General features: G+C 46.6%; 3 protein-coding genes across 8 annotated transcripts in view; 1 reads left to right on the forward strand and 2 right to left on the reverse strand.

Moving 5' to 3' along the window:
• LOC147010102 (protein flightless-1 homolog) overlaps positions 1-282 on the reverse strand; it is a 32694-nt gene extending 32412 nt beyond the window's left edge. For all 3 annotated transcript variants that reach the window (XR_015053102.1, XM_085863390.1, XM_085863389.1), the window contains exon 1: positions 1-282. Coding sequence is in view for 2 of the 3 variants with exons in the window: in XM_085863390.1 (XP_085719516.1) it covers positions 1-63 (63 nt within the window). In the remaining variant the exon portion in view is untranslated.
• FAM185A (family with sequence similarity 185 member A) lies at positions 268-17462 on the forward strand. Its single transcript, XM_085863401.1, has 9 exons — positions 268-299; positions 1591-1683; positions 1843-1952; positions 5393-5485; positions 9410-9548; positions 10294-10335; positions 16145-16240; positions 16425-16559; positions 16710-17462. The coding sequence occupies exons 1-9, from the start codon at positions 269-271 to the stop codon at positions 16808-16810; spliced, it is 840 nt and encodes a 279-aa protein (XP_085719527.1). The 5' UTR covers position 268; the 3' UTR covers positions 16811-17462.
• Positions 11353-27816, reverse strand: part of LOC147010104 (uncharacterized) — a 21155-nt gene continuing 4691 nt past the window's right edge. For all 4 annotated transcript variants that reach the window (XM_085863396.1, XM_085863395.1, XM_085863394.1 and 1 more), the window contains exons 2-3: positions 22932-23056; positions 11353-13409 (exon numbers count right to left, since the gene is read on the reverse strand). In XM_085863396.1, coding sequence (XP_085719522.1) covers positions 11793-13403 — 1611 coding nt within the window. In that variant the 5' untranslated portion in view covers positions 13404-13409; positions 22932-23056 and the 3' untranslated portion in view covers positions 11353-11792. The remainder of the gene's footprint in view (positions 13410-22931; positions 23057-27816) is intronic.

Consider the following 27816-nt stretch of genomic DNA (forward strand, 5'->3'; position numbering starts at 1 on the left):
CTGAAAGTCATTGCCGCTAAAATCAGCGCCTCGTACAAACGGCAACACACCCGTCCCCGCCATGTCTCAACCTCACCCGACCGAGCGCAACCTTCGGCTCCGTTTGCTGCCCTCAAGGCATCTGTTCGAGCGTCCTCGGGCCCACTCCACAAATAGCCAAACAGAACAAACGCCCTCAAGGCATCTTGCTTATTAAATACTATGAAACCTTCTTGCGTTTCCACAATGACAGCAGCTGATGTTGGAAATAAATAATGTCATCTCAGAGATGGGGAGGGCGAGAAGCCTCGAAACGAGAGGTGGGAGGCTGTGGGTTGTGGGGGGACTGGGGGGAGCCCATAACACGTGCATCCAAAATGATTTTTTTCTGAATGTTTGACTATAACACATTTTATTTTTTTTAAAGTAAAGGTCGTTTGGCCCAGCACGCTTACACCACACTCTTTGGCCCGTAATATTTCGAAGTTCGATGTATTGCGGATCGATTGACCCATCGTTTAGTGGTGAGGTGTAGTGTTGGTTAAAGTACAATGTTATGAACAAAAACCTCAAGTTCAGTGACGGAGATGTCCGTTCTCCTTGGTTTCGTTTCTGAGCAATTCTCCCTCGATCACGATCTTTGCACATCGGACGTCGGCCATGGCGGTGTAGTTCGTGTCTGTAAACGAAGCTATTTTTCTTTGTAAGACCATAAAACATCTGCGTTCAACGTGCTCATTTAGATTTTACGATTTATAACATTTATTATATACGGTTTGACCGACATATATATATATATATATATATATATATATATATATATATATATATATATATATATATCACTATATCTATATCTATATCCTTTTGCGTCTCCAAACATTTTTTTTGAGTTGATAAATTTGGGAAAAAAAATAAAAACATGGCGGCGCTAAGTTCCCGCGCTTTTTGGACTCGTTAATTGACGAAGCTTCATTTCCTGTGTTGCTGCTTGATGACTGACTCTTTCTTGTTAGATTTTTCCGTGTAATTGTAAAACACACATTAATTCATCGATTTTCTCAACCGAAAGCTTGTGCAAGCCAGACGTTTGTACGTAAGGCCTATATATCTATCTATAATTCCAGCAATATCTGTCTGTCTGTCTGTGACCGCTGTTTCTCGACAACCACTGGTCCGATTTAATTGAAACTTGCCAGGTATATTTACCAAACCAATGACAGGACACGGTTATATGACGTCACAATTGTTTTTTTTTCATGTACGGGCACGCACTGGTAGTGCTTAATAGCAATATGGAACGTTTGTGTACTCTAGCTCTTCGAGCCGGAGTTCGTATTCACCGCCAACGGGCCCCCCGTCCGAGCTTCCTTGTGGGACAATGGAGGCCACTTTGTGACGACTCGCAGGACAGACGTTTCCTCTGGGAAGGGGACGCCGACTGTCTGAGGGCCCTCCGTGTCCGAAGTGCTTTGGGGGTTTCAGTTCGTCCCCCGCCCGATCTACACTCTTCGGACGCCAAGCAGACGGTCAGGGTTTGTCTCGTCGGGTCAGCACTTGGACACGTGGTGGAAACGTGTCCGCAGGGGTCTCTGCTTTGTGTCCGCACAGACTCTGATGGCGTCGATGGAAGGCAGACACGGACATCTGAAGAAAGTCCCTCGGACAAATGTGGCGTCCACATCGACTGGCCTGGAAAGTTTGGTAATCCACACCACGTGTTTGAGGACACGTACAAACGTTATGTACGGAAGATCGAACTCATTCCAATGTTGTGAAGAACATTTTTTTTTAAAAAAAACGAATGAAAAGTAAACTTGTGGAGGGAACAATGTGGTTGTGTTTGTTCTCCACGTGGTGCAGATGTTGATATTGAAACCACCGGGTCTGGTATCGTCGATGTCGAGAAGTTAGAGAGCCACAGCATCCGAGTACACACACAAGAGGGTCGGATTCACTTGGTGGATGTGAAGGTGTGTCGGTTGTTGGTCCTTGCACATCCTTCGCTTTGTACGTACCTTGTGGAAGGTGTCGGTGACGCAGGAAGAAGTTTTGTCCACAAAGCTTTCTGTGTGTTGTGATGTTAATCCAAGGATTCGGTTTGGTCTGGGAGTCTTAGGTACTGGCCTTTTATGCGAGGTTGAGACTATTCAAACGTTGGTTGGGAGGTGGTCACCATGCCCATGTTGGGATGGGTGCAAGGTGGTGGTGATGGTTTTATGGGAGGTGGTGGTGGTGATTGTTTTGTTGTGGGTGGTGATGGTTTAATGGAAGGTGTTCATGACGGTTTTAGAGTTGGTGGTGGTGATGGTTTTATGGGAGGTGGTGGTGGTGATTGTTTTGTTGTGGGTGGTGATGGTTTAATGGAAGGTGTTCAAGACAGTTTTAGAGTCAGTGGTGGTGATGGTTTATGGTAGGTGGTGCTTGTGATGGTTTTGTGGTTGGTGTTCATGATGGTTTTAGAGTCGGTGGTGGTGATCGTTTTCTGGTACGTGGTGCTTGTGATGGTTTTGTGGTTGGTGTTCATGATGGTTTTAGAGTCGGTGATGGTGTTGATTTTATGGCACGTGGTGCTTGTGATGGTTTTATGGTATGTGGTGCTTGTGATGGTTTTATGGTAGGTGGTGCTTGTGATGCTTTTATGGTAGGTGTTCATGACGGTTTTAGAGTTGGTGGTGGTGATGGTTTTAGAGTTGGTGGTGGTGATGGTTTTATGGTAGGTGGTGCTTGTGATGGTTTTATGGTAGGTGTTCATGATGGTTTTAGAGTCGGTGGTGGTGATGGTTTTATGGTAGGTGGTGCTTGTGATAGTTTTATGGTAGGTGGTGCTTTTAGGGTTTTATAGTTGGTGTTCATGACTGTTGCGTGAAATTTAGGGAGGAGGTGAGACAGGCGTTGGATGGTGGTAAAGATGGGTGGGATGATTGGGCAATGACAGCAGAAGTTGCGAGGGAGATAGCTAGGAAGGTACTTGGTGTGACATCTGAACAGAGGAAGGAAGATAAGGAGACTTGGTGGTGGAATGAGGAAGTACAGGAAAGTATAAGGAAGAAGGGGTTGGCGAAAAAGAAGTGGGATAGTCAGAGAGATGAAGAAAGTAGGCAGGAGTACAAGGAGTGGCGCCGAAAGGCAAAAAGAGAGGTGGCAAAGGCCAAGGAAAAGGCATATGACGAGCTGTATGAGAAGTTGGATACAAAAGAAGGGGAAAAGGATTTATACCGATTGGCAAGACAGAGGCGAGCTGGGAAGGATGTGCTGCAGGTTAGGGTGATAAAGGATGCAAATGGGAATGTGCTGACGAGCGAGGAGAGTGTGTTGAGAAGGTGGATGGAGTACTTTGAGGAGCTGATGAATGAAGAAAATGAGAGAGAGAAGGTTGGAAGAGGTGGAGATAGTGAATCTGGAAGTGGGGTGGATCAGTAAGGATGAAGTGAGGACTGCTATGAAGAAGATGAAAAGTGGAAAGGCGGTTGGCCCAGATGGAATACCAGTGGAGGCATGGAAGTGCTTAGGAGAGATGGCAGTGGGGTTGTTAACCAGATTGTTTAATGAAGTCTTGGAAAGTGAGAGGATGCCGGAGGAGTGGAGATTAAGTGTACTGGTTCCGATTTTCAAGAATAAGGGTGATGTGCAGAGCTGTGGAAATTACAGAGGGATAAAGTTGTTAAGCCACACCATGAAGTTGTGGGAAAGAGTAGTGGAAGCTCGGTTGAGAGGAGAGGTGACGATCTGTGAGCAGCAATATGGGTTTATGCCAGGAAAGAGCACCACTGATGCGATGTTTGCTTTGAGAATGTTGATGGAGAAGTATAGGGAAGGCCAGAAGGAGTTACATTGTGTGTTTGTGGATTTAGAGAAAGCTTATGATAGGGTGCCAAGAGAGGAGTTGTGGCATTGTATGAGGAAGTCGGGAGTGGTGGAGAAGTATGTGAGGATCGTGCAGGATATGTATGAGGAGAGTGTGACAGCGGTGAGGTGTGCGGTAGGAATGACGGACCGGTTTAAGGTAAAAGTGGGATTGCACCAAGGATCGACTCTGAGAAGGATGTTGAAGATGTTTGCAATGGTGATGGACAGGTTGACTGACGAGATCAGACTGGAGTCCCCATGGACTATGATGTTCGCGGATGACATCATGATCTGTAGGGAGAGTAGGGAGCAGGCTGAGGCGAGCCTCGAGAGGTGGAGGTACGCACTGGAGAGAAGGGGAATGATAGTCAGTCGGAGTAAGACGGAGTACATGTGCGTAAATGAGAGGGAGGGTGGTGGTATGGTGCGGTTGCAAGGAGTTGAGGTGGGGAAGGTGGATGGGTTTAAATACTTGGGATCAACTGTCCAAAGTAACGGAGAGTGTGGGAGATAAGTGAAAAAGAGAGTGCAGGCAGGATGGAGTGAGTGGAGAAGAGTTGCAGGAGTGATTTGTGACAGAAGGGTAGCAACAAGAGTGAAGGGGAAAGTATACAAGACGGTAGTGAGACCAGCTATGTTGTATGGTTTGGAGGCGGTGGCGCTAACAAAAAGACAGGAAGCAGAGCTGGAGGTGGCAGAGTTAAAGATGCTGCGATTCTCGTTGGGAGTGACGAGGATGGACAGGATAAGGAATGAGTATATTAGAGGGACAGCGCAGGTAGGACGGTTTGGAGGCAAAGTGAGAGAGGCGAGATTGAGATGGTTTGGACATGTGCACAGGAGGGAAACGGAGTATATCGGGAGAAGGATGTTGAAGATGGAGCCGCCAGGCAGGAGGAGAAGAGGAAGGCCAAAGAAGAGGTTCATGGATACGGTGAGGGCGGACATGCGGGTGGTTGGAGTGTCAATGGAAGATGTGGAGGATAGAGCGAAATGGAGACTGTTGATCCGCTGTGGCGACCCCTAACGGGAGCGAGCCGAAAGAAGAAGAAGAGTTGGTGTTCATGACGGTTTTAGAGTCAGTGGTGGTGATGGTTTTATGGTACGTGGTGCTTGTGATGGTTTTATGGTAGGTGGTGCTTGTGATGGTTTCATGGTAGGTGTTCATGATGGTTTTAGAGTCAATGGTGGTGATGGTTTTATGGTTGGTGTTCATGATGGTTTTAGTGTCGGTGGTGGTGATGGTTTTATGGTAAGTGGTGCTTGTGATGGTTTTGTGTTTGGTGTTCATGATGGTTTTAGCGTCGGTGGTGGTGATGGTTTTATGGTTGGTGTTCATGATGGTTTTAGTGTTGGTGGTGGTGATGGTTTTATGGTAAGTGGTGCTTGTGATGGTTTTGTGTTTGGTGTTCATGATGGTTTTAGCGTCGGTGGTGGTGATGGTTTTATGGTAGGTGGTGCTTGTGATGGTTTTGTGGATGGTGTTCATGATGGTTTTAGAGTTTGTGGTGATGGTTTTGTGGTCGGTGGTGACCAGACCCGTGTTTATGTGTGCTGTTTGCAGGGAGCTGAGATTTTGCTGCGCAGTTCCCGTGGAAGCATACGAGGCAAGAAAGCCATCATTGGCAGTTCCACCATTGAAACGGGCCAACAGGGGGTAAGACCATGGCCCACCACTGTATAATTGTTATTAACCTCCGCCATCGAAGATGGAAGGAGGTTACTGTTTTCACCCGTCTGTTTGTTTGTGAACAGTATTATGGAAAAACTCCAGGACGGATTTCGACGGAACTTGGTGGGGGGATTAGGTATGGTCCAAGGATCATGGCATTAGATTTTGGACGTGGTCCAAAAAAAGTTTTTTTCAAAAAAATTTCGATTTTATTTGAAAACTATTTGATTTTTTTTTTTTTGCATTTCTACATGTTTTAAGTGATTTCCAACCCCCCAAAAAAATTTGTTAGAGAAAAAAAAAAAAAAAAATTTGCAACTTTTTTTCAAAAAAATTTCGATTTTTTTTTTGCCATTTCTACATGCGCGTCAATCAAGTTTAGTTTATTCAATCGTGGTTCAGTAGAGTCTGATCCGTTTTGACCTACAAAGAATAGGATATCAGGTTCACTTAAGTGACCCAGCGGTATTGGCGGTGGAGGTTTTGCACTCCACCGAGTGTTCCCCCTCAAGTTAACATTTGGATTAATTTTAAGTCAAGAACTTAAGCAGAGCTTGCACTTATTGGGAGCATTGAATTCATTTACAGACTCACTGAAAAAGTTATACATAAACATCTACCGACCATTGCTAACGCTAGTGATTATTACAATGATGAATTGTTTGAAAGATATCATGAACATTTGGTCTTGCAGGACCACGTTACCAAATTTGGATCAAACATTCACCCTACTCAACATCCTGCTAAGGTTTACCTTTTGTTTTTTTTCTACAGTTTCTTAAGCTCATGGAAGAGTTATCACACAGAAAACTTGTGCAGACAGGGACAACAGACAACATAGGACTTGATACAGTGGGTGCTGGCAGGGCCGTACCATGGTGGCCTTTTCTCTGTGCAATCAGCTAGATCCTTTTAGGAAGAAATTTTCTCCTCTTCCCCAAGGGACGTCATCCCAGTGAGTTTATTCATGCTCTATCCTCTAAATTGGTGTTTCTTAACCTTTTTATTCCTCCACTGACGAAGTCACCAGAGACATTATCATCATTGGTACCCCTCGAGTTATCCAGGGAAGTTGATATTTCCCCCACATCACGAAAATTGTTTGACCGAAAATGACAAAAGAAGATCTGAGGAATGGTTTATTACTTTGTAATAGTTTCTCCCTTATCAGCCTTGCAATGTGCTGCTCTGTCACAGACAAAATGCATTGCATGTCGCAGTGAATACCCAGCCCATTTATGGCCTTTGTCTTCATCGGAACTATGACCAAAAAGCCTGTCTCACAGCGGTACATCATTGCAAATGGAATCGGCACTTTCAGGGCCCAGTAAGACAGAATGGGGGTATTCTTCACCAAGTTTTCCCCAGAAGGGGGGCCAGATCCTGCTCCTGAAAGTCAGTTTACAATGTTGCTTCTCATGCAGAATGAAGAACTGCACCTTTGTGGTAATGTCGTAATCTTCAATAGCACCTTCCACGGAAAAATATCTCGCAATCCACAAATCCTTTTCTCTTCAGGGAAGTAGCTCCTGACTGTCTTCTTTGTGGTAACCAGATACTCATTGATGTCATCAATTAATGGACACCCAACCCCTTCCTTCTCGGTCAGGAGAGTTGTCAATTCTGAGAAGATGGAGGTGTCACCAGCCTGGACTCTGTGTTGGTAAAGCTCAAGTTTTTGAAGGAAACCAGCAACTTTGTCATGGCTTGCAGGAACGCTTACCATATTTCCCTCAAGTGACAAATTCAAGGAATTCACCTCGGCAAAGAAATCTGCAAGGTCGGCAACCTTTAGGAGGAACACTTTATCCTTTATCTTTAGTATTACTATTATTATCATCATTATTAGTTTGTATACATAGTCTAAGCTCGGGGAAGAGCTCGTACTAGTGCACTAAATGAATCATGACACAACAGGACAAAAAGAACACCAGAGAGAAGGGGGAGGAGGGGGGGGCATCAACAGCTGAGCCGAAGTCCAAGATAGAATGAGGCGGACAAACAATGGGTGTGGGGAGGAATGGGGGACAGGAGAGGATACATGGGGTGGACAAGATGGATACAGAAGGAAACTTCAACGAGGGAAAACTGGAAATTTGGAAGGGGAAGATTAGGGTGGTGGTTGGAGTGGGGGGGGAGTAACAAGTGTATAAAAGATCATGGTTTTGGATTGGGGGACAATGAGATGGTGGTGAACTGCTGTCTTGAAGAGCTGGAGGGAAGATTGAATATAATGTGGAAGTTGGTTCGACATGTGGGGAAAAAAGAGGAACGAATGATTGGAGGTGAGCAGTGATCCTGGATTTATGTAGTTTCACCAGAAGGGGGTTGATGGTGGACCGTGTGAGCCCTGCAGAAATGTAGGGGGAAATTTTGGGGGTTTTTTGCACAGAAAGAGCAGAGGGTGCCAGACCAGAAAGTAGGTGGTGGAAGACAGAGAGACCACCAACCTGTCTGCGATGCCGAATTGATAGGCCCATAGACTCAGCTTCATTGCAGGAGAATCCAATGCAAGCAGTTCCTGGTTTACGAACACCCGGCTTCTGAACATCAGTTCGTACAGACGTACTTTATTACCATGTTTTGGTCTTTCGAAAGTTTGATCCATTCACGCGAACAAGGCTTTTTTGAACATACTGCGTGAGCACTAAATGCAAGAAATTGGATCTCGGGAGTTAATTACCCCCTCGCACCATAATTCGTGCCGAATTCACACAGGCTTCGCCCCAACACTCTTCCGCCATTTCACATGCCATTCTCTCCATGGGGTTCCTTACCGGCACGAGAGAGCGCTGCTTGCCCTGCTTCACCATCAACCCTTCAAACTCGTTTGTCCAATGATGTCATAGGTGCCTTCGTTACGACGTCATAATTGCATATGTAGAATGCTACATATGATCAGTATGAATATTTTTGAGAGTCATCTCAGGATAACATGGTCCACAAAATAAAAAATTGATGATGTCATCGGTCACGTGTTTTGGCAGCCATATTGTTGTTGCTTTTTTTTTGTTTAAACCTTCAAAAATCTTCTTCCCTGAAGTAGCTAAACAGATTGAGGTGAAACTTGGCACGTATGACTGCCTATCCTGAGGAACAAAAGGTTCACACACATGATGTCATAGGTCACGTGGTTTGGCAGCCATATTGGATTTACCCGAAAACCTACTAATCTCCAGAATGGCTGGACAGATCGAGGGGAAACCCCACAAATGTTCCCAAAGCTTTGGGTATGAATAGTTGATGGGTCACATGTTTCGGAAACCATATTGGATTGAACAAAATATTCAATGTTTTCTCTGGAATTGCTTAATCGATCGACGTGAAACTTCGCAATTATTATCTAGTAGTGATGAATACATGTTTTAAATTTCAACTTGATCAGAGGCATGGTCTGGCAGCCAGAATGACTTCATTTTTTTGATCCGAGTTCTTTCTTTTTCTTTTATAATTTTTTTTGGTTTTTGGAATAAGGCTCACTTGGCTGTGCCTGGATGGGTTTGAAGGTAGAGTATCAGCTGAAATGTGAATCATATCCAGGTTCCTCCTGACGACTTCATCTTTGCTTTTTGCTTGTTTGGGTTCCTTCTGATTTCTCCAATGCAGGACTGCACTTACTTGATCTTCCATTTGATTTGAATAGAATTAATTTTAATCCCATTCTAAATTAAAGTGAATAATAATGAACGTCATGGATCAGTCAGGCGTCCGATCAAAGCGGGACGTCTTGGTACCCGGTCATCACTGCCAGCAGTTATAAAGCGGCATTTCGAATTATGTCTCTTGATTACATAACACACCAGTACACAAACCACACAAAACTACATAAACGCTACACAAAACAAGTCCTGGTGAGGGTCTGCAATCTCTGATTGCTCTTTTTCTTGTTCCTTTTGTTTCTACCCTCAGGATGTGGAGGTGGATAAACTGCAAGGGGAACGGCTACAGGTGGCATCTGGGTTGGGCACCGTTTCCATCCACAGCTTGTACTCTGAAACGGCGAACCTAAGCACACGTGCTGGAGATATCCGTCTGGGGAGCATACACGGTTAGTGCAAACACCTCAACGTATCAATTTCCTGTTTTGAACATTATAACAACATCCCAGAAAAATAGGATAAGTATCACGGAACAATCCGCTCTCTATCAATTAGAGTCGAGTTTGCAGGATGGCCTGGAGGTAAGCACACTTGCTTCTAAACAGTCTCACCTGGGTTTGAATCTCCACCCAACTATAAACTGTCATCCTCGTGCTTCACTGTTTAACAGGCAGGATGGTTCATCAGTGTGTGTGCGCCGTCCCTCGGATGGACGTTAAACTGGGCGTCCCATCTGCCGGCATTAGTTTGTGGATGATAAAGATTTCACGGTGTTCGTCACGAATACTGAGCAAATTATCCCACGATCGCCGGTACATTGAGCAAATTACAAATTCCTGCCCAAACCTGCAGAGGGCATTGAATCAACAGCACAGCCATGCCCTCAGCCAATGATGCTACCCCGCAATCTTTTGTCGCATTTGAAAGAAGAAGACACTGACGAGTTCCAATCAGCTCGATGCAGTCAACACATGCTCAGCATTTTTTTTTCTTCCTCAAATCAAGCTTTTGAGTATTCTGGGCAGTCATTCACATATGCGATTAAGTATATAAATGATTCAAGCTTCATGTGAACATCAGATGTGCCTGAATGATGATCCCGCAGTGTTGCAGCCTCGGCAGGAAAGTGGACAGTGAAGCATATAGCATACAGCATTTGCATTTCCGACAGCTGAGATTTGTTTCTCCTTTCAGGTTCTGTATCGATCCAGAGTGATGGAGGAAATGTTTCCATCGGTACGTCTGCATGACTTTGTCACCCTTTTTGTTATTTGTCACAATCAGGTGCATTCGCACTGTGTGGATTACATTGTACGAGCTTCAATGTAAGTTTCACTTGTACAAAAATGACAGAAACTCTGCTGGAGTATTACTTCCATCCTTCAAGTATGAATGGTTGGTTTTTGGGCATAATTGGTCCTTAATACGTCATCGTTCATCCCTTGACGAGGTGACAGGGGTGTTTATCCGTTGGTTTTGTGGGTTTGACGGTACGAGAATGTGTGTGATCACCCATTGAGCCACGAGGCAGTTTGGACTTCTTGTTGGATGTGCACCGGAAATTTAACTACCTCTTTAATTGTCCAAAACTGTTGCCGGTGCATAGTTGGCCATAAAATGGCTGAATCTGAATCGTTGGCCATGAATCTGTGAGAGGGTAGAGCATCACCTGTGGTCAAGTGATTCTCGTCCTGTTTACAGGGGAATTCGCACATTGCGTTCCTCCAAGCCCATCCCTCAGTGGACTGCAGTTAGAGCTGAGGGTGGTAGGCTCTTGACAGAGGGGTACGAGGTGAAGGCCCGCTGGGCCGGTTACTTTGAGCGGCTGTACCAAGCTGATCCACCAGCTGTTGAGTTGGCTGTCAGGGGTGTTACAATCCCTATTGCTGACCCCCCAATCAACTGTGATTCACCTTCGTTTGTGGAAACACAGGCTGCGGTGAACCGGTTAAAATGGGGTAAAGCTCCTGGGATCTGTGGCATCCATGCTGAACTTCTCTAGGCTGGTGGAAATGCTGTACTATGTCAATACATGCAGTTATGTGCTCTGCCTGGAACACAGGCATCATCTCAACTGACTGGAAGAGGGGCCTTGTTGTCCCTCTCTGGAAAGGGAAGGGTGATCGCCAGGACTGCAACAACTACCGAGGAGTGACGCTGCTCTCAGTGCCGGGCAAGGTCTTTGCTCGGATAATTCGATACAGGGTTTGCCACCATCTGCTTGAGCACAAGCGCCCAGAGCAGTCAGGCTTTACACCAAGAGGTCAACGATTGACCGTATCCTTGTTCTTCGGGTCCTCACCGAACAAAGATGAGAGTTTCAGCAGGAGCTGCTTGCAGCCTATGTTTATCTCTGTAAAGTGTTGGATTCAGTGAATTGGGATGCCCTCTGGATGATTACACTGAACAACAAAAATTTTTTACTGGAGATGTGTAAAGTGATTTAGACTAATTTGGGTACGCTGATTTCAAAAATCATAACCGTTTTGCTGTATCACGTCAGGATTTTCAGTAACAGAAATATTCCCATTGCCTCGAAGTCAGGATTTCAATGAAATTTACAAAAATTCATTTATTCATTTATTTCATCATGAATGCTTCAAAATTATAGAAATTACAGAAAAACTCCACTAGAATGTAATTAAAAATGCTTTAGGCATTTGGCTTTGCGTTTGTGCTGCTCTGTGTCAGTTTCACGATGCAGGAACCAGCAGAAAATCGCCCGTCATGTTCGGGTTGTGCCGCCCTTGGTAACGCGTCTCCATGAGTGAAATCTCTTGGTGGAATCGCTCGCCGTGCTTGTCCGAGACTGCTCCCAAGTTGTCAGGGAAGAAGTTCAGGTGCTGGTGTAGGAAATGGATTTTCAGGGACATCCTGGAGCCAAGTTTTCTGAAGGACTCCAGCAGCTGCTGCACTATTTCTTCATAGTTGTCCGCGCGCTCGTTCCCCAAGAAGTTGTCCGTCACAGCTTTGAAGCTCCTCCACGCTGCCAGCTCTTTGGGGTTTAGAGTTGTCGGAAAAGTTTCGTCCTTCATAATCTGTCGGATTTGCGGTCCAACAAAGACACCAGCCTTGATCTTGGCCTCCGACAAGGTGTTGCCAAACTTTTCCTTGAGGTATAAAAACCCACGCCCATTCAGATCCATTGCCCGTACAAAACTTTTCATCAAGCCGAGCTTTATGTGGGGTGGTGGAAGGAAAACCTTGGCTGGGTCGACAAGGGCGACATGCTTCACGTTGTGTCGACCAGGTACATGCTCTTTTCGCTCTTCCCAATCTTTCTTCGTCCAGTGATTCTTGTCGTCTCTGCTATCCCAGAGACAAAGGAAGCACATGTATTTCGTGTAGCCTGACTGCAGCCCGAACAACAGCGCCACCACTTTCAAGTCTCCGCAGATGTGCCAGTTGAAGTCATTGTACTTGATGGAATCAAGCAGCTGCCGCATAGTCTCATAGGTCTCTGTCATGCCGAACGCGTGAGCCAGTGGGACTGATGGTTTCTCGTTGCCATTGTGGAGCAAAACAGCCTTCAAGCTGTTCTTCCCCGAGTCGATGAAGAGGCGCCAGTCTGCAGGATCGTGATCACACCCAAGTTCTTTCAACAGACCGTTGATGTCACTGCAGAATGTCATCGTGTCTTCCATCTCAAAGAACTCAGCCATGTCTCTGTGACGTGCTCTGAACAAGGATATCTTGGTGTTAGGTTCAAGTAGATTCCACTGCTGCAGCCTTGATCCAAGCAGCTCTGCCTTCGCCTTTGACAGCGAGAGATCTCTTACAAGATCATTTAAGTCTCCCTGGTTCAGAAGGTGTGATTCTTGAGTGTCGGGTTCAAAAGGTTCATCATCACCATCCTCTTCACCACTGCTTACAGCTATGTTCTGATCAGCTGGAGGTGTTGGAACGGGGTTCTCGTCATCAGGAGGCACAGGTTTACGAGCAGAGACGCAGTCAGCGTACTTGATGTGACCTTTATTCTTCTTGTTGAAGCCGGCAATGCTTGTGCAGCAGAAATAACAATCATCATGATGATTCTGCGGCTCACGCCATATCATGGGCACCGCAAATGGCATGCTCGCGCGCTTGCCCACCAACCACTGAGTCAAGGTTGTGTGACAGCTTGTGTAGCAGATGTGTGGTGCCCAGCTCTGTTCTTGGTCCCCCACCTTACACCCGAAGTAGTGAAAGTAGGCGGCCTTCATTTTCACTGCTGTAGATATACTTCGCTGTTGATCTTTTTTGGTATACCGACCACAGACATAACAGAAGTTGTCAGGATGATTGGTACAGGAACGCTTACTCATCTTTATCTGAAAGAAAGAAATATAACACAAGTTAACAACAATTGTACGAAATAGACATGTTAAAGACATATGTAAATTTCATTGAAATCCTGACTTCTAGGCAATGGGAATATTTCTGTTCCTGAAAATCCTGACGTGATACAGCAAAACGGTTATGATTTTTGAAATCAGCGTACCCAAATTAGTCTTAATCACTTTACACATCTCCAGTAAAAAAAAATTTTTGAAATTTGTTGTTCAGTGTTATTGGTCTTCGTGGGGTGCCACCAAAACTGATCAATCTGATGTCTGAACTGTACTCTGGTACTGAGAGTACTGTGAGATGTGGTGATACCATCTCTGACTCATTTCCAGTTGTTACTGGAGTTCATCAGGGGTGTGCACTGGCTCCCACACTTTTCAGCACTTTTATGTACTGGATTCTGGAGAGGATGTCAGAGAGATCAAGCTGCGACGCATCGTTTGGGAATTAAATGTCAAGATCTCTGACCTGGACTTCACAGATGATGTAGTCATCTTTGCGGACACTTTAGATATCCTTTTGGGAGCCTCAAGGTGCTGAATGAGAAGTCTGAGCTGCTGGGATTACGGGTTTCCTGGGTCAAAACTAAGATCCAGACTTTCGATGACATCTTAGATGCTGCTCTCTTATCTGTACCTGTTTGTGGTGAGGATGTTGAGGTCACAGAGAGATTCACTTACCTTGGCAGTGATATTCATGTCTCTGCTGGCTGTGAGCCAGAGGTCAGCAGACTTCTTGGTTGGGCCTGGGGAGTCATGGGTTCACTGGATTATGGGGTGTGGCACTGTCGGTACTTGTGCAGGAGGATGAAAGTCCGAGTCTTCAGGTCCTTGGTGATTACATTCTTGCTCTACGGATGTGAGATGGAGACTTAATTCCTTTGGTACCAGGTATCTTCGGAGAATCCCTGGCTATCGCTGGTCGGACTTTGTGTCCAATGAGCGGTTGCTGAGAGAGACTCAAATGAGATTTGTTGCCTGCATAGTCCATGAGCGTCAGCTATTGCTGTATGGATATGTGGCTCATTTTCCTGATGCTGATCCTGCTCACCAGATTCTCTCAGCAAGGGAGCCTCGTGAATGGAGGAGGCCAATGGTCCAACCACGTGCCTCGTGGTTGCAGCAGGTTGATCGGCATTTCAAAGAGATGGGGATGGGGCAGGAATCTGACTGGGGGATGGCCAGATGGAGGCCCCTGGAGTACCGGCAGAAAGTGGATGCAGTGACATGCTGCTCTGGTGCATGCTCCCATACCTGACTTGACCTGAACTTAGGGGCCAAGCACGAACCATGAAAAACAGCCCCAGACCATTATTCCTCCTCCACCAAACTTTGCTGTTGGCACTATGCATTCGGGTAGGTCGCGTTCTCCTGACATCCACCAAATTCAGATTCATCTGTCGGACGGCCAGATGGTGAAGTGCGATTCATCATTCCAGAGAACGCATTTCCAGTGCTCTCGAGTCCAATGGCAGTGAGCTTTACACCACTCCAGCCGATGCTTGGCATTGCGCATGGTGATCTTAGGCTTGTGTGCAGCTGCTCAGCCATGGAAACCCATTTCATGAAGCTCTTGACGAACAGTGCGTGTGCTGACGTTGCTTCCAGAGGCAGTTTGGAACCTCGGTAGTGTGTCGCAACCGACGACAGACGATTTTTACACGCTTCAGCACTTGGCGCTCCCGTTCTGTGAGCTTGTGTGGCCTACCACTTCGCGGCTGAGCCGTTGTTGCTCTGCGACGTTTCCACTTCACAATAACAGCACTTACAGTTGACCAGGGCAGCTCTCGCGGTGCTGAAATTTGACGAACTGACTTGTTGGTGGCATCCTATGACGGTGCCACGTTGAAAGTCACTGAGCTCTTTAGTACGGTCCATTCTACCACCAATGTTTGTCGATGGAGATTACATGGCTGTGTGCTTGATTTTATACACCTGTCAGTAATGGATGTGGCGGAAATAGCCGAATCCACTAATTAGAAGGGGTGTCCGCATACTTTTGGCAGTGTTGTGTACCAGGTGTTTCACCAAGTGTTTAACTTTCATGAAAACCCACTTGTGTAAATTATACACATTATTTCCCCTTTCTGAATCCAAGTTTGTTTCATATCAGTCGGTCATGTTGATTTCTTGGACAATTTTATTTTTTTGCTCAGTTCATCATTTGACAGCAAGAAAGAATATATTTTAATGGAGTTTTTCCCTTCTATCAAATTGGGCCACATGGAAATTTATAAAATTGTAGAATCAGTATACCACACCTGCCCATACCTGATGTCATTGGTTCCTCCATTGTCAGTAGATTGAAAAGGTAAAGTTAGTGTATCTAAGCTTGATACCTCCTGTTAGATTTTCGGAGGTTCTTACAAATGTTTCTTTTTGAATGTGTAAAACATCGTCATCTGCAAATCCTTCCTTTGAATGGACATTTGTTCATTTGGATGAAGGCTGAGATGATCAGAATTAAATTGTACAATCTTTAAAATAATTTTATTCACCTTCTAGAAGTTTGTGCAATTTGTTTGGGGTGGAAATTTCGGTCACGCGCTCTGATGACATCATTAAGGCACAAGCAGCGCTGTCCTGTACTTGTGTCAATGTGAAATTCCATGTGATGGCTGCACACCGGCCTCTTCTTGGTGCTAGCCGTTGGTAATGTCTGTGGAGATCTTGTTCTGGTCACGTTCCATGACTCATCTCTCCAACTTTCCGCTTTGAAGGCAGCGTGGATGGAGATGTACAAGTCCTATGTGCTGCCGGAAACATTGCTATGCACCTATCCCGGCCCACCTCCGTGAAACTGATGAGCTCTGAAGGTGGGGAACGGACTTTTATGGGATCAGCTGCATTCGCTTCATTTAGCATCGTCTTTTGAATGATGAAACAATGTGAAACCATGCACCTCGTTTAACGGCGGCAATGTGATGGGATTTCCTCTAGGCAGTTGCTTTCTTACATCTCGTTACTGCAGACCTTTAAACATACTTTTGTCTTTTGCAGGTGACATTACCGTCGGGTTTCCCGAGTCTCTCGGTCTGGATGTTAGACTGTCGATGTCCCATCTGGATTTGGGAGTGGATGTCAGCCTCCAGGATCAGAACATAACATACAAGGGCGGCAAACAGCACGTAACTGGTCAGTGTTTTTGACAGATTATGTTGTGCACAATACAATATTACAATGCGCATCTGTGTCGTAGCTCATTTCCAATGACATGCTCTTTTCGGACGCTTCTCACTCTTCCGGTGCCCCTTGTTGGTATTCCCTTCCTTGTCCTCGCTGCAGGCCAAGTGAATGGCGGTGGAGTTGGCTTGTGGGCTGAGGCTGGTGGGATCCTACATTTGCACAAGCAGAGCTGGATCCAGTCGCTGTCCATTCAACATTGAGTGCTGCAGGCCTTCCCTGCTTGCACTACTTCCAATCACTAGACAATTGCTTGGTTTGTCTTCAGCTTCAGAATCCATAGGAAGAGATGTCTGATTCTGATGCACCATACTCTGTTACAGAGTGTCTGTGTTGCCGAAGCGGTTTCTTGACAAGGGTTATCGACGGTGGTTTGCCATTGTCTTCCCAGCAGTCTTTCGGGCAGAAATTTGCAGTTTGTTCAGGGTGCCAGCAATTGCTCGCCTACTCTTTGTGAGGGACACCGTGGGAGCTTTAACATTCACCAACTAATATTGATGGATGTGACACCCGTTTAACATCAATGAGGATAATGTCTTTAGCTTAATTATGAGGACCATATGCATTTGTCGTTTTGACACCCAAGCGAATAAAGGGAGATCTCAGACAACTTTCTTCATGGTGAGCAAAGTTATTTAGATTCGTCATGTCTTTCCCCACAAAGTTATATGTAAGGAATTTTTCCAAAGGTCGTTGTCATCAAATTGTTTTGACTTTGAAATCTTTCTGATCTGCCAACAGCAAATGACTTGTTCCGATAATTATGTGCTGTCCCTCCGTGGCACTATAGACAGACATTGTGTTGAAATCCTTTTCATAAACCTTGGAAGGTTAATAAAAGTATTTATGAAATGACCTTGGAAGATCATTATTCTAGAAAAAATGTCTAGAACACCGACCTCGTTAATTCTGTCTGCAACTGCTCCTTCGTGATCTCCACCAACTCACTTTCCCTGAGACAAAACACGGAAGATCCAACTCACCTTTGCTTCCTCTCTGGGTCAACTCTTTGAAATAGCTTTCCCTTAACTTCATGACTGTCCCTTAACCTCTCTGTTACCATATTTAATCCCCACCCCTCCCCTTTATCTCATTACGATCCTCATCCCTGTCACGAGATAAGTTATAAATCCTCTTCTTCCCACTATCGTTTTCCAACTTGTTGTACACCATCTTCTTCCATATCTTTCCTTGCCTTATTCACAGCTCTCCTTGCTGCTTTCTTTTTTGCCCATACTAGTGCATCAACCCTGAATCCAGTTGTCCCCCTCAATCCTTTATCTTCTCACCAACTACCTTCACCATTCCTCAGGCCAACACACCTGGTTTCTATTCTTTGTACCCTTTCCTTATTTTGTTGCACACAAAACTACTGCAATTCCCCAAAACATCTCTCTGCACTTCCACTCCTCCAAACCTGTCTTCTTCGCTAAGTTTCTCAGACTTTGTCCTCATCCTTTCCTTCCACTCTAAAGTGACATTGTCCCTGCACTTCCCCATTCTATCATCTTCTAACCCCTGCTCTTAACGTCCATCCTTTTCTACAAGCATACAACAAACACGACAGGCTTGTGCTGGGTGATGACATGCTCTCATGCTACCGCCTTTCAGCCCTTCATCCTCCACAACTATTGTTTCACAACTGCCAATAAATCCAGTTCCATTTTGTGCCGTCCACTCTGGTAAGTATTGTTACAGCCACGGGTACCGAGTGTGTTATTAGGGGGTTCATCCTCATTTCTCCTTGGAAGAACTGGACCTGGGGCCACTGCTCACAATTACCTTTGTGGTACGATGGGTTGCTTAACTACCACGAATGCCAATCAGTTAACCACGAGTTTGTGTCCACCGTCGAATTTGCCATTTAATTTGAGGTCACATGGCCTCCTGACCAGGGAACACCCTCGGCGATGCACCAATCTTATCTTAAGTAAAGCGGCCGAGCGTTTACCGCTGGTGCACGCTGACTCTGACAGATTAATTAGTTTGGGAAATTAACTCAGTCTATCGAGGTTCGGACAATGCTGGATCAATGGAAGGAAAGGATAAGCATGAATAGGTTGAGACAGTGCCGTATATAAAGAGAGTCTGGGCAACTATTGTCTTGATCATGCTGCGCTCTGATTGGTCAATACCCGGTCACGTGCGTTGCTGGCGCCATGTTGCAGCCCATCTCAACACGAGTGAATCTTGGAGCGAAATTAGAATAGTTTTCGCCGTCAGATTTTGACTTTTTTGATGACACAATGGTGTGCTGTGTGGTGTTCTGTGCGTCCCGGGCAAGGCGTGAAAATGCACCGCTTCCCCAGGGACCCGGAAAGACGTCGCCGTTGGGCCGTAAATGTGAAAAGGGAGAACTGGACTCCACACGACAATGCCTACCTCTGTGCAAGTAAGTAGCGGCAGTTTGCAGTTCCCATCCGACGTCAGATCGGAGTTTCTAGGTTAAAGTCAGATTGAATGAATGCCTGTCGGATTGGATCAGATCGGAGCACTGAAACAGCTCGGAATCCGAAAGAATGAGACCTAATTTCACTAATGCGTAAGTAGTCAACACCAGATTTGCAATATATCTGATCTGATACACGCCACTCGCCGTAAGTAACTTTCTTACATTGGTTTTATCCATATTAGGTTAGGAAATAGTGTTTGTAGTTTTCCCATAAAATTCAATCCCTTCAACTGACGACGGTCGTCAAGTGGAACAAAATGCACTGACAATGTTGCTGGATGACTGCAGCTGCTCACTGTTTTTAATTTCTAATCTTTATCTGATGTATATATTCCCCGGGATTCCCGGCATACATTTCTGTGGAAATCGTTCCCACATTTTGAACGGGAATCTCAGGAATTTCCCGTCCGGGGTTCTCGACTGCAAATCGTATTTGGAAACTTTCATTGACTTCGAACCGAGTGTCAACACGTACTTCAATTTTCTGTTTTTTTGTTTTTTCAGAAGCATTTTGACGACTGTCAGTATGAAAACAGGAGGACTGATGGTTCAAGACCACTCAAGCACAATGCCATCCCGACTGTCTTCCCACATATTGTGCCTGTCACGAAAAGAGAGCCGAGGAAACGACCCCATGACGAGATGACACCACAGAAGGAGCCCGTCCCAGATCACACATATGCAAAACAAGACATGCCTGTGAATGACGACGCCAACCAAGATGTCCAACTCGTTGACCTTGCCTCCGATGCCCCTTGTAACGCCGGCTGAAACCGACCAGGGTCCTGACTACAATGCCAAGATAGCAGCAGTGGAGGCGAAAGTGGTCTCTCTCAAGTGGCGGTTGCATGCGGCACAGTGGGACAAACGCAAACAAGCCAGGGAACTCGTCACTCTAAAGGCGAATGTCCAGAAAGTTTTCAACCTCGATCAGATCAACAAGCTGTCTCGTCTCAGCACAAGGGGTACTCAGTGGTCAGCAGAAACCTACAAGAAGGCTCTGCAACTCCGCTTTGCATGTGGCAGTACCGGCTACGAAGTCCTGTTGTTGCAACACCAGCCGCTGCCATCGCTTAGTTCGTTACGACGGAAGATGGAGGTTATTGCGATGGAACCTGGTATTCTTTATAAAAGTGTTCGACTTCCTTCAGCTGAAGGTTGCTCCCATGAAGGAACCAGAGCGCGAGTGCTGCCTAACGCTGGATGAAATGACAATTGAAGTGGGATTGCAGTTCGACAGATCATCCAGTAGTTTGCGCGGAAATGTAACTTTGCCAGGACATGGTGGTGCTGCAACTCATGCCCTCGTATTCATGCTGGCTGGCATCACCTCCAGATGGAAGCAAACAATTGCCTATCATTTTACGGGCAATTTGGTGAAGGGAGCCTACTTCCAGCCACTTGTGACTGAAATCATACAGCGGGCTCATGTCATTGGGCTCCACGTCAACGCAGTCACATGTGACATGGGTAGTGCCAATCGAGCAATGTTCAAGAACTTTGGACTGGGTAGTTCGAAGCATGCAGTGACAATCAATCGAATTCTCCACCCATGCGCTGACGGCAGGTTCCTACACTTCATGTACGACGTACCGCACCTGATCAAGAATGTCAAGGCGGGTCTGGTGAATGGGAACGAATTCAAGCTCTGTGCTGATATCGTCTCCAGGCATGATCTGCCTTCAAATGTAGTCAGCCTGGGGGCAATCAAGGAACTGGTGACATTTCAGGTCAATGACGATCTGAACCTGACGCCCAATCTCGGCATGGAAATGGTGTCGAACACCGCCCATTTGGACAAAATGAAAGTGGGAAAGGCATTGAATTTTTTCAGTAAGTCGGTCATTGCTGGGCTGCACGACCTGGTTGAAAACGAAGGTTTTGACAACGCGTTGCTAACAACTGCCTGGTTTTTGGACTTTATGAACACCTGGTTCGACCTGATGTCCAGCCATCACCCCGCCACCGCGCTCAGTAAAGCGAATACGTGTGCTTACGAGAAGGCGATCCGGCACTTTGAAGAGACGCTGGTGGTATTCGGAGGGATAGAATGTGGCAAATCGTGGAAGCCGTGGCAATCCGGCGTCATATTATCGACCTCGTCTGTGCTCGACATTCAGAGAGAACTGCTGGCCAAGGGACACCACTTTGTGCTCACATCCAGACTCACGCAGGATTGCCTCGAGAACCTGTTTGTGTGCATCCGATTCAAGAATCCTGTCCCAAACGCGCTGGAATTCCGACAGGCTCTGAAGGTCATAACGGTGGCGCAATTTCTGAAGTGTCCCACGTCCGGTAATTATCTCGAGGATGACCGGTCATTTTTAGCGGATTTCCTCGACACTCCGAAAGAGAAACCGACGACAGACGAATGTGACGAGGACACATTCAGCTATTTGATTGGAGAGCTGCCTCCTGATCCTCTGAGCAAATCCCAAGAGAGCAGCTTTTATTACCTGGCTGGCTACTGTATTTCCTCCGTCTCCAAATCCTGGACACATTGCACCACTTGCCTGGAAGCCGCAGAGGACCGCCGAAAGTCTCTTTCGCAGGGCAGTCGTGAGGCGATAACAAGACTGAAGGAGTACAAAGAAGGTGCTTTGACTCATTGCAGTGACGAGGCTTTCAAGCTGTTCAGAGAAGGAGAGAAGCAGTTCAGGATGGTGCAGGACCAGTTGAATGGGCATAACCTGGTTAAAAAAACTTGTCCGTCATCTGTCACCTTTCTCAGTTGATATTCCCGACTGCCACGATCTGAAAACGAAGCCACTGATGAAGTTTTTCACTGTGCGTCTGTACATCTATTCCAAAGTGCAAAAATCGATCCGTGTCAGCCAGGCAAAAGTTGGTACTGCCAGTCAACTCGGCAGCAAGAGCGCGGCAATGAGAGCGTGTGTGAAAAAAAAATGAAGTAGAACTGAGCTTGGTGTCAGTTGTTCGTATTAACTCCTTCAGGACGGGAGGTGGCCATAACCGCCTGGAGGTTATAGCCGCCTCCCGTCCTGAAGGGGTTAAGTCATATGGAGAAGAACCGAAGATAGTTTTGACTTTTAACCCCTACTGGACGGGTGACGGCTATATAGCCATCTACCATTCTGGCCATCTATAGTAGTTTACCGTACTTTTTCGTTTTGGGGTTTTATGAATCTTGTACTCTCTAATTCTGGGTCATGTTTCTTTTAAATCATCATGAGGAGCTCTCCGAACTATGATTGGCTTTGCTGAACTGGTCAATTTTGCGCTCGATTTCTAGCCTCTGTGGTTCGTGCGATACACAGGTTTCCATAGATTCAGGCAAGAAATCTTGTACAGTAAAGAAATGGATTAGTCCGTCCTCAGTATGCGACTTGCGGTATTATGCCACCTCAGTTATTTTTGGGTGGGTTTATCAGCATCCAGAATACACCATCTTGTAGAGCGACTTATTTTCGAGCAAAGCTCAAAATTTGAAGTCGAAACTCCCATTATTTTTTGTGCGAGAAGGAAAATGCCCGTTCATATCGCGCCGCGCGTATGCTCCCGCATCGCCAGCGTCATGCTGGCTGGGATGCAATATGGCGCCTGCCTAGCCAGTTGGCCAGACTCTCTTCATATATGGCACTGGGATGAGACGTCAACAAGGAATTTATTATTTATAAAAATAAATAAACTGAAGAACTTTTTATTTCCTTTTGGTGTAAACGGATCGATTCAAATCAATCAAAATAATCTCAAACAAATAGTTCAACAGGCATTGATTAGGAAAATAGACAAAGAGCAGATGCTTATCACTATGACTTACTTAATTATACACTAGACATCGTCGTGCGTCCAATAAAACAACCCAAAATGTGTGAGCGTGCCTTGTTCCACTGCCAGCGCCCTGCACTCACCCACAAACAGGCTCAAACACCAATCAACGTCACGTCGTCACCCCAGGAACCAGGGACACCAAGAATCAGGTACTCCAAGAGCAGGTACCAAGCAGAACCAGCAGGAACGGTCCAACTGTCAGGAGCTGTAAGGAAACATCACCAGCTGAAAGGAACCATCACCAACGGTCAGGAGCTGTAAGGAACCGTCACCAACCGTCAAGAGCTATCAGGATCTGTAACCAACGGACAGCTGTAAGGAGCTGTAACCAACGGTCAGAAACCGTCAGGAGCTATCACCAACCGTCAGGAAGGCGGTCCTCCCGTCATTTTTATAGGCGACCAGTGTGGCTGGAGCCTCAAGTAGACCAGCCAAATTCAGCTTGTCTATTGGGCGCATCGCCGCACGTGACCTCCAACCGTCAATCTCATGATCATCCCCTCACCATCGAGCGAGATGCAACCCCCAATCAACACAGGGCCGGCTCACGACACTACGCACGGGATGCTGGACGAGCGCCAGAAAGCGGCCACCTGCCAGAACAACCAAATGGGGGCACGAACCGCCCACAAAACCCGCCCAGCTGGACACGGACAAGGGCCAGTCAGCGTCCATGGAGCAGCCGAGCGGGGCGCCAAACGTCGACGGAGAAAGGTGGACACGTTGACGAAAGAGGTGGGTGAGGTAAATGATCCACAGCCGTATTTGACCGTCAGAATAACTGTTCAGGAAAAGCCCGCAGTGTGTTTAATCAAATGTCCTGTAAGTCCAAAGTGTTAATAAATCGTCCACCTCCAAGCCAATGTGTCCCGATGGAAAGGGGTAGAATGAGTCTCCATTGGGCTCACGGCTATCTCTCGCGTGCATGAACGTGTCGTAAAGAGGAAAAGGCCATCCCATAAGAAAGGGAACCTGTTCTCTACCCTTCTCCAACGCATCAAAGAGTTAGATTCCCACCAGACAAGGGGATGGGTCTATTCTGAGCATGCATTTCTGGAAATAACTGTCTGAGGACCTGAATGTTGTGTGAATTGGTCAGATCCAATTCTGAAATCCATAACAGTATTCTTGTGGCTGTCCCACTTCTGGAGGAACGAACCAGCTATGGCTAAACCATACATGGCAAGTGACCCGGATTTCACAGGTTTGATCCGTTTTGTTTCTGAAAATCGGCAGACTCGTTTTGGGTGTGATCAAAACCTATATTGGATGGAAAGTAGGATCAATTTTAAAGATGCAATGTTTCACTTCCATTCCACTCGCAAGGATTGACGCACGGACTGATAGACCTGTAGTTGGCATGTAAGGTATTTAGCTCGTTTCTAGTCCCGTTCATTGCACGGCCCGTGAGCCCCTGGTGGCCTAAAGTGCGGCCCTTGACCTTCAGCTGCTAATACACAAATATGAAAACACTCCATCATAATCCGCCATAAATGCTATCAAATTGACCAAATGGTTTGAACCGAGTGTTGCAACGCAAAGCATAAAATTAACATAACGACATCAGGATATGGTTGCAGTATACAAACAATTACACACGCAGTTCAGTTCACCACTACGAAGAAGAGTACATGGAAGTGGGTCCTAATAGCAGGCATTATGGAGTCCTGCAGGTGGTGTGGAGACTCTCACACTGATGTCTTGTCAGCAAAAGTGGCCCCCCTCTAAATAATGGTGAAGATCACTGGTCTAGTCTAACGTCTGTGTGACATGAGCGTTCTCTCACTGAAGGCCTCGTCGACAACCTCCAGGTTTCTGGACACAGTATCATGTCACTTCCGATCGCGTCGACCATGTTGCTGTCACCACGAATCAATCGATCTGTGTTTTTCAATTTGCTCTTCCACTTCTTGTTGATATTTATCAGTACTTTTTAGAATTTCAAATGGCAGGATTCGATTTGATTCAGATTGCTTTTATTCATACAAGGTGTCTACAAATTACCAAATTAAAACTGTAATAAAAAAAATAATGAAATGAGCTATATGACACCATCTTATGACAAAGACCTACAGTGCTCCAGGTATGAGTACAGTGCAGTTGTCCATCCATCCATTGGAACCATACTCTGTGCAGAGCGTTAGTGCTGCCTAAGCAGTCTCCTTGGAAATTGAGCACAATCCTGGACAGGTCACTACTCTTACACAGGATACCAGCAAGCTGAATTTAAAGGCTGAATGCCGAAACTCGGTGTTTGCATCGAAATCTTGTGTCCCAAACCCACCGCTTTCTGTACCCACCTTACCCAGTCGCACCCAACTGCCCCTGGACTCTGTGTCCTTTTCTCCTGACAAGGTGGAGAGCTTGCTGTCAAACTTCAACTCAGATTCTGCAACCGGTCCAGACGGCATCAGCCCACGTGTCCAAAAAACCTGCTCTTCTGCTCTTGCTCACCCTCTCTCTGTTCTATTCACCCTCTCATTTGCTCAAGGTCGTCTGCCATCTGCTTGGAAATCAGCAAACATTACTGCCCTTCATAAAAAGGTACAAAAACAGATCCCTGTAGCTACAGACCAATCAGCCTTCCCCAAATCATCAGCAAGGTTATGGAATCCATCATCACTTCAGACATTAAATCCTTCCTCTTCTCCAATGCCTTGATTTCTGATCATCAATTTGGTTTCAGACCAGGACACTCTACCCTGGATATGCTGCTTCTGCTCTCCCAACAATGGATGGAGGTCCTCAATGCCGGACATGAAATCAGAGCCATATCCCTAAACATATCGCGTGCTTTTGACACAGTCTGGCACCCTGCCCTGCTCACCAAACTCTCTTCCTATGGTATCCAAGGCCATCTCCACTCATGGCTCGCAGACTTCCTCTCCTGTCGCAGCCAATGTGTGGCCCTTAATGCAGTTCTTTCATCCCTCCTCCTGTCCAGGTTGGAGTTCCTCAATCCATCGTTCTGGGCCCTGTTCTTTTTCTGGTTTTCATCAATGATCTCTCGGACTCTCTGAAAAATCCTTTTTATCTCTTTGCTGATGACTCCACCCTCTGCCGTACCATCTGTCATCCCTCAGACCGGCAAGCAGCAGCTTCTTCGCTCTCTGCAGATCTGGATAAAATCACAAACTGTTCCAACACGTGGAACACGTCTTTCAATCCGGACAAATCTCACACTCTCACTATGTCTCTTCAAAAGGACCGTTTGGAACCGCCCATCCACTTTCTCAACAATCCTCTACCGTTAAGCCAACACCAGGTTTGTATCGTTGACGAGAAGGGCAGACGAGGAGCCACGATTTTGCCTTCTGTTTACAGTAGTTCAGCACGTACTTGTCCTGCCTCACAGTGATGTGGAAGAGGAAAGCATCTTGCAAGTACAGAAGAACAAGATCTATTGCCGAGGGCGCTTGTCAAATGAGGTCACCTGCTCTCCTCACATGCAAAACCAACTGGTCCTGCAAAACCCCGGGTCATAGCAGAGGTACTCGCAGCTTGTGTGGAAAGAATTTAGAGTTTCGAAAAAGAGAGCTTGGTACGATGTACAATTCCATTTAATTCATCACATATAATTTGTGAGGCAATCTATTGTTACGAATTCTGGCCCGCCTGGCGTGCGATCGGCTGCGTACCTCTAATGGCAGCCGCGTCGCCCACCGGACGGACAATTCAGTCGTGACCCTCCTGGAACTACCACCAGGAGCCAGTCACCAGTGGGGGGGTTAACCTCACCACAACCCAGTCCGCATTCTACCCGCACGAAGTAGGGTGAATCGCCGAATGTCGATATACCTAAATACCCGCGCGGGTAACCTACCGAGAGGTTGCACCACGCCGCAGGTCGGCTTAGGACACGAACCGCTTAAGCGATTCGTTCCGTGCTACAGGGATAACAGAGCGGTCTTATCTCCGACCTCGACGGTTCAGATTATTTATCTGGTGTTTAAAACCCACTTCTCATTCCACGATCCAAGATGGCATTTTCAATGGGGAAAGAAGACGCAACGAACGAGATACATTTCACACAAGGACATTTATTTTAAAGCACATATTGCACACACAACACAAGCAAGGAATCATGCAATATACAAGCGACAAAGAAAGTACAACTACCGACTACGATGATGTACAGTCACTTACACAGGTTTACTTGTCGGACATGGCGCCACCCACACACACACACACACACACACACACACACACACAGCCACACACACACACACACACACACACACACACACACACACACACACACACACACACACACACACACACACACACACACACACACACACACACACACACACACACAAGAAAAGACCTCCCTTTAGTGGTCGTCCACTCTCTCTCTCCCACGACCGTCAGCGTGGTCGCGCCTGGTTCCGGCCTCCCACGCGGCCGGCGAACCCTCTCCGGCACCCCTCGTCCGGACACGCAGGTCCACCAGACAGCCGGCACTGTTGTGCCTCCCGTCCGCGTCTCCACCAACAGGCCGCTCGCCGGGCCACGAGCGCAGAACTGAGAGAGAGAGAGAGGGAGAGAGAGAGCGCGCTGCACCGAGAAGGAGAGGCAGAGAGGGCTTTCGGACCAGAGATAAAGTGACGTCGACTCTGGCGACCAAGGGAGAGAGTGACGTTGACGGAGAGAGAGGAAGAATCCAACACGATGATCCAGGCAGGAGAGAGGCCGAGCCCGCGTGCGGTCCGCCCTATATAGTGCGGGGCTCTGCCCCTTCGCTCCACCCCCTTTTTGGCTCCACCTCTCCTCTAGCCCTTTCGAGAAGCTCCTCGAAAAGGGGCATTTCCTCCTCACGGCTGCCTCACACCCCGTATCCACCAATCGCCAGCGAGCTCTCGCAGCCTCTCCCGTCAGCCCCGGCGCCGCAAAAAAGGCGGGAAAACACGCACGCCGTTGTAGGCCTTTCACGGGGCCTTCGTTTGAAGTCTTCGGACAGTCCAA

The sequence above is a fragment of the Eptatretus burgeri genome, chromosome 17 (genome assembly GCF_056783735.1).
Source record: "Eptatretus burgeri isolate ZD-2024b chromosome 17, Ebu_testis_v1, whole genome shotgun sequence".
In the NCBI taxonomy this organism is placed as follows: domain Eukaryota; kingdom Metazoa; phylum Chordata; class Myxini; order Myxiniformes; family Myxinidae; genus Eptatretus; species Eptatretus burgeri.

What these genes read in the sequence shown, in the direction of transcription:
- FAM185A (XM_085863401.1), top strand. Translation starts at nt 269, where the DNA reads ATGGGGAGGGCGAGAAGCCTCGAAACGAGAG. An exon ending in GAGAAGCCTCGAAACGAGAG is followed by an intron (nt 300 to 1,590) that starts GTGGGAGGCTGT and finishes GTGTCCGCACAG; the next exon opens with ACTCTGATGGCGTCGATGGA. An exon ending in CCGTCTGGGGAGCATACACG is followed by an intron (nt 9,549 to 10,293) that starts GTTAGTGCAAAC and finishes TTCTCCTTTCAG; the next exon opens with GTTCTGTATCGATCCAGAGT.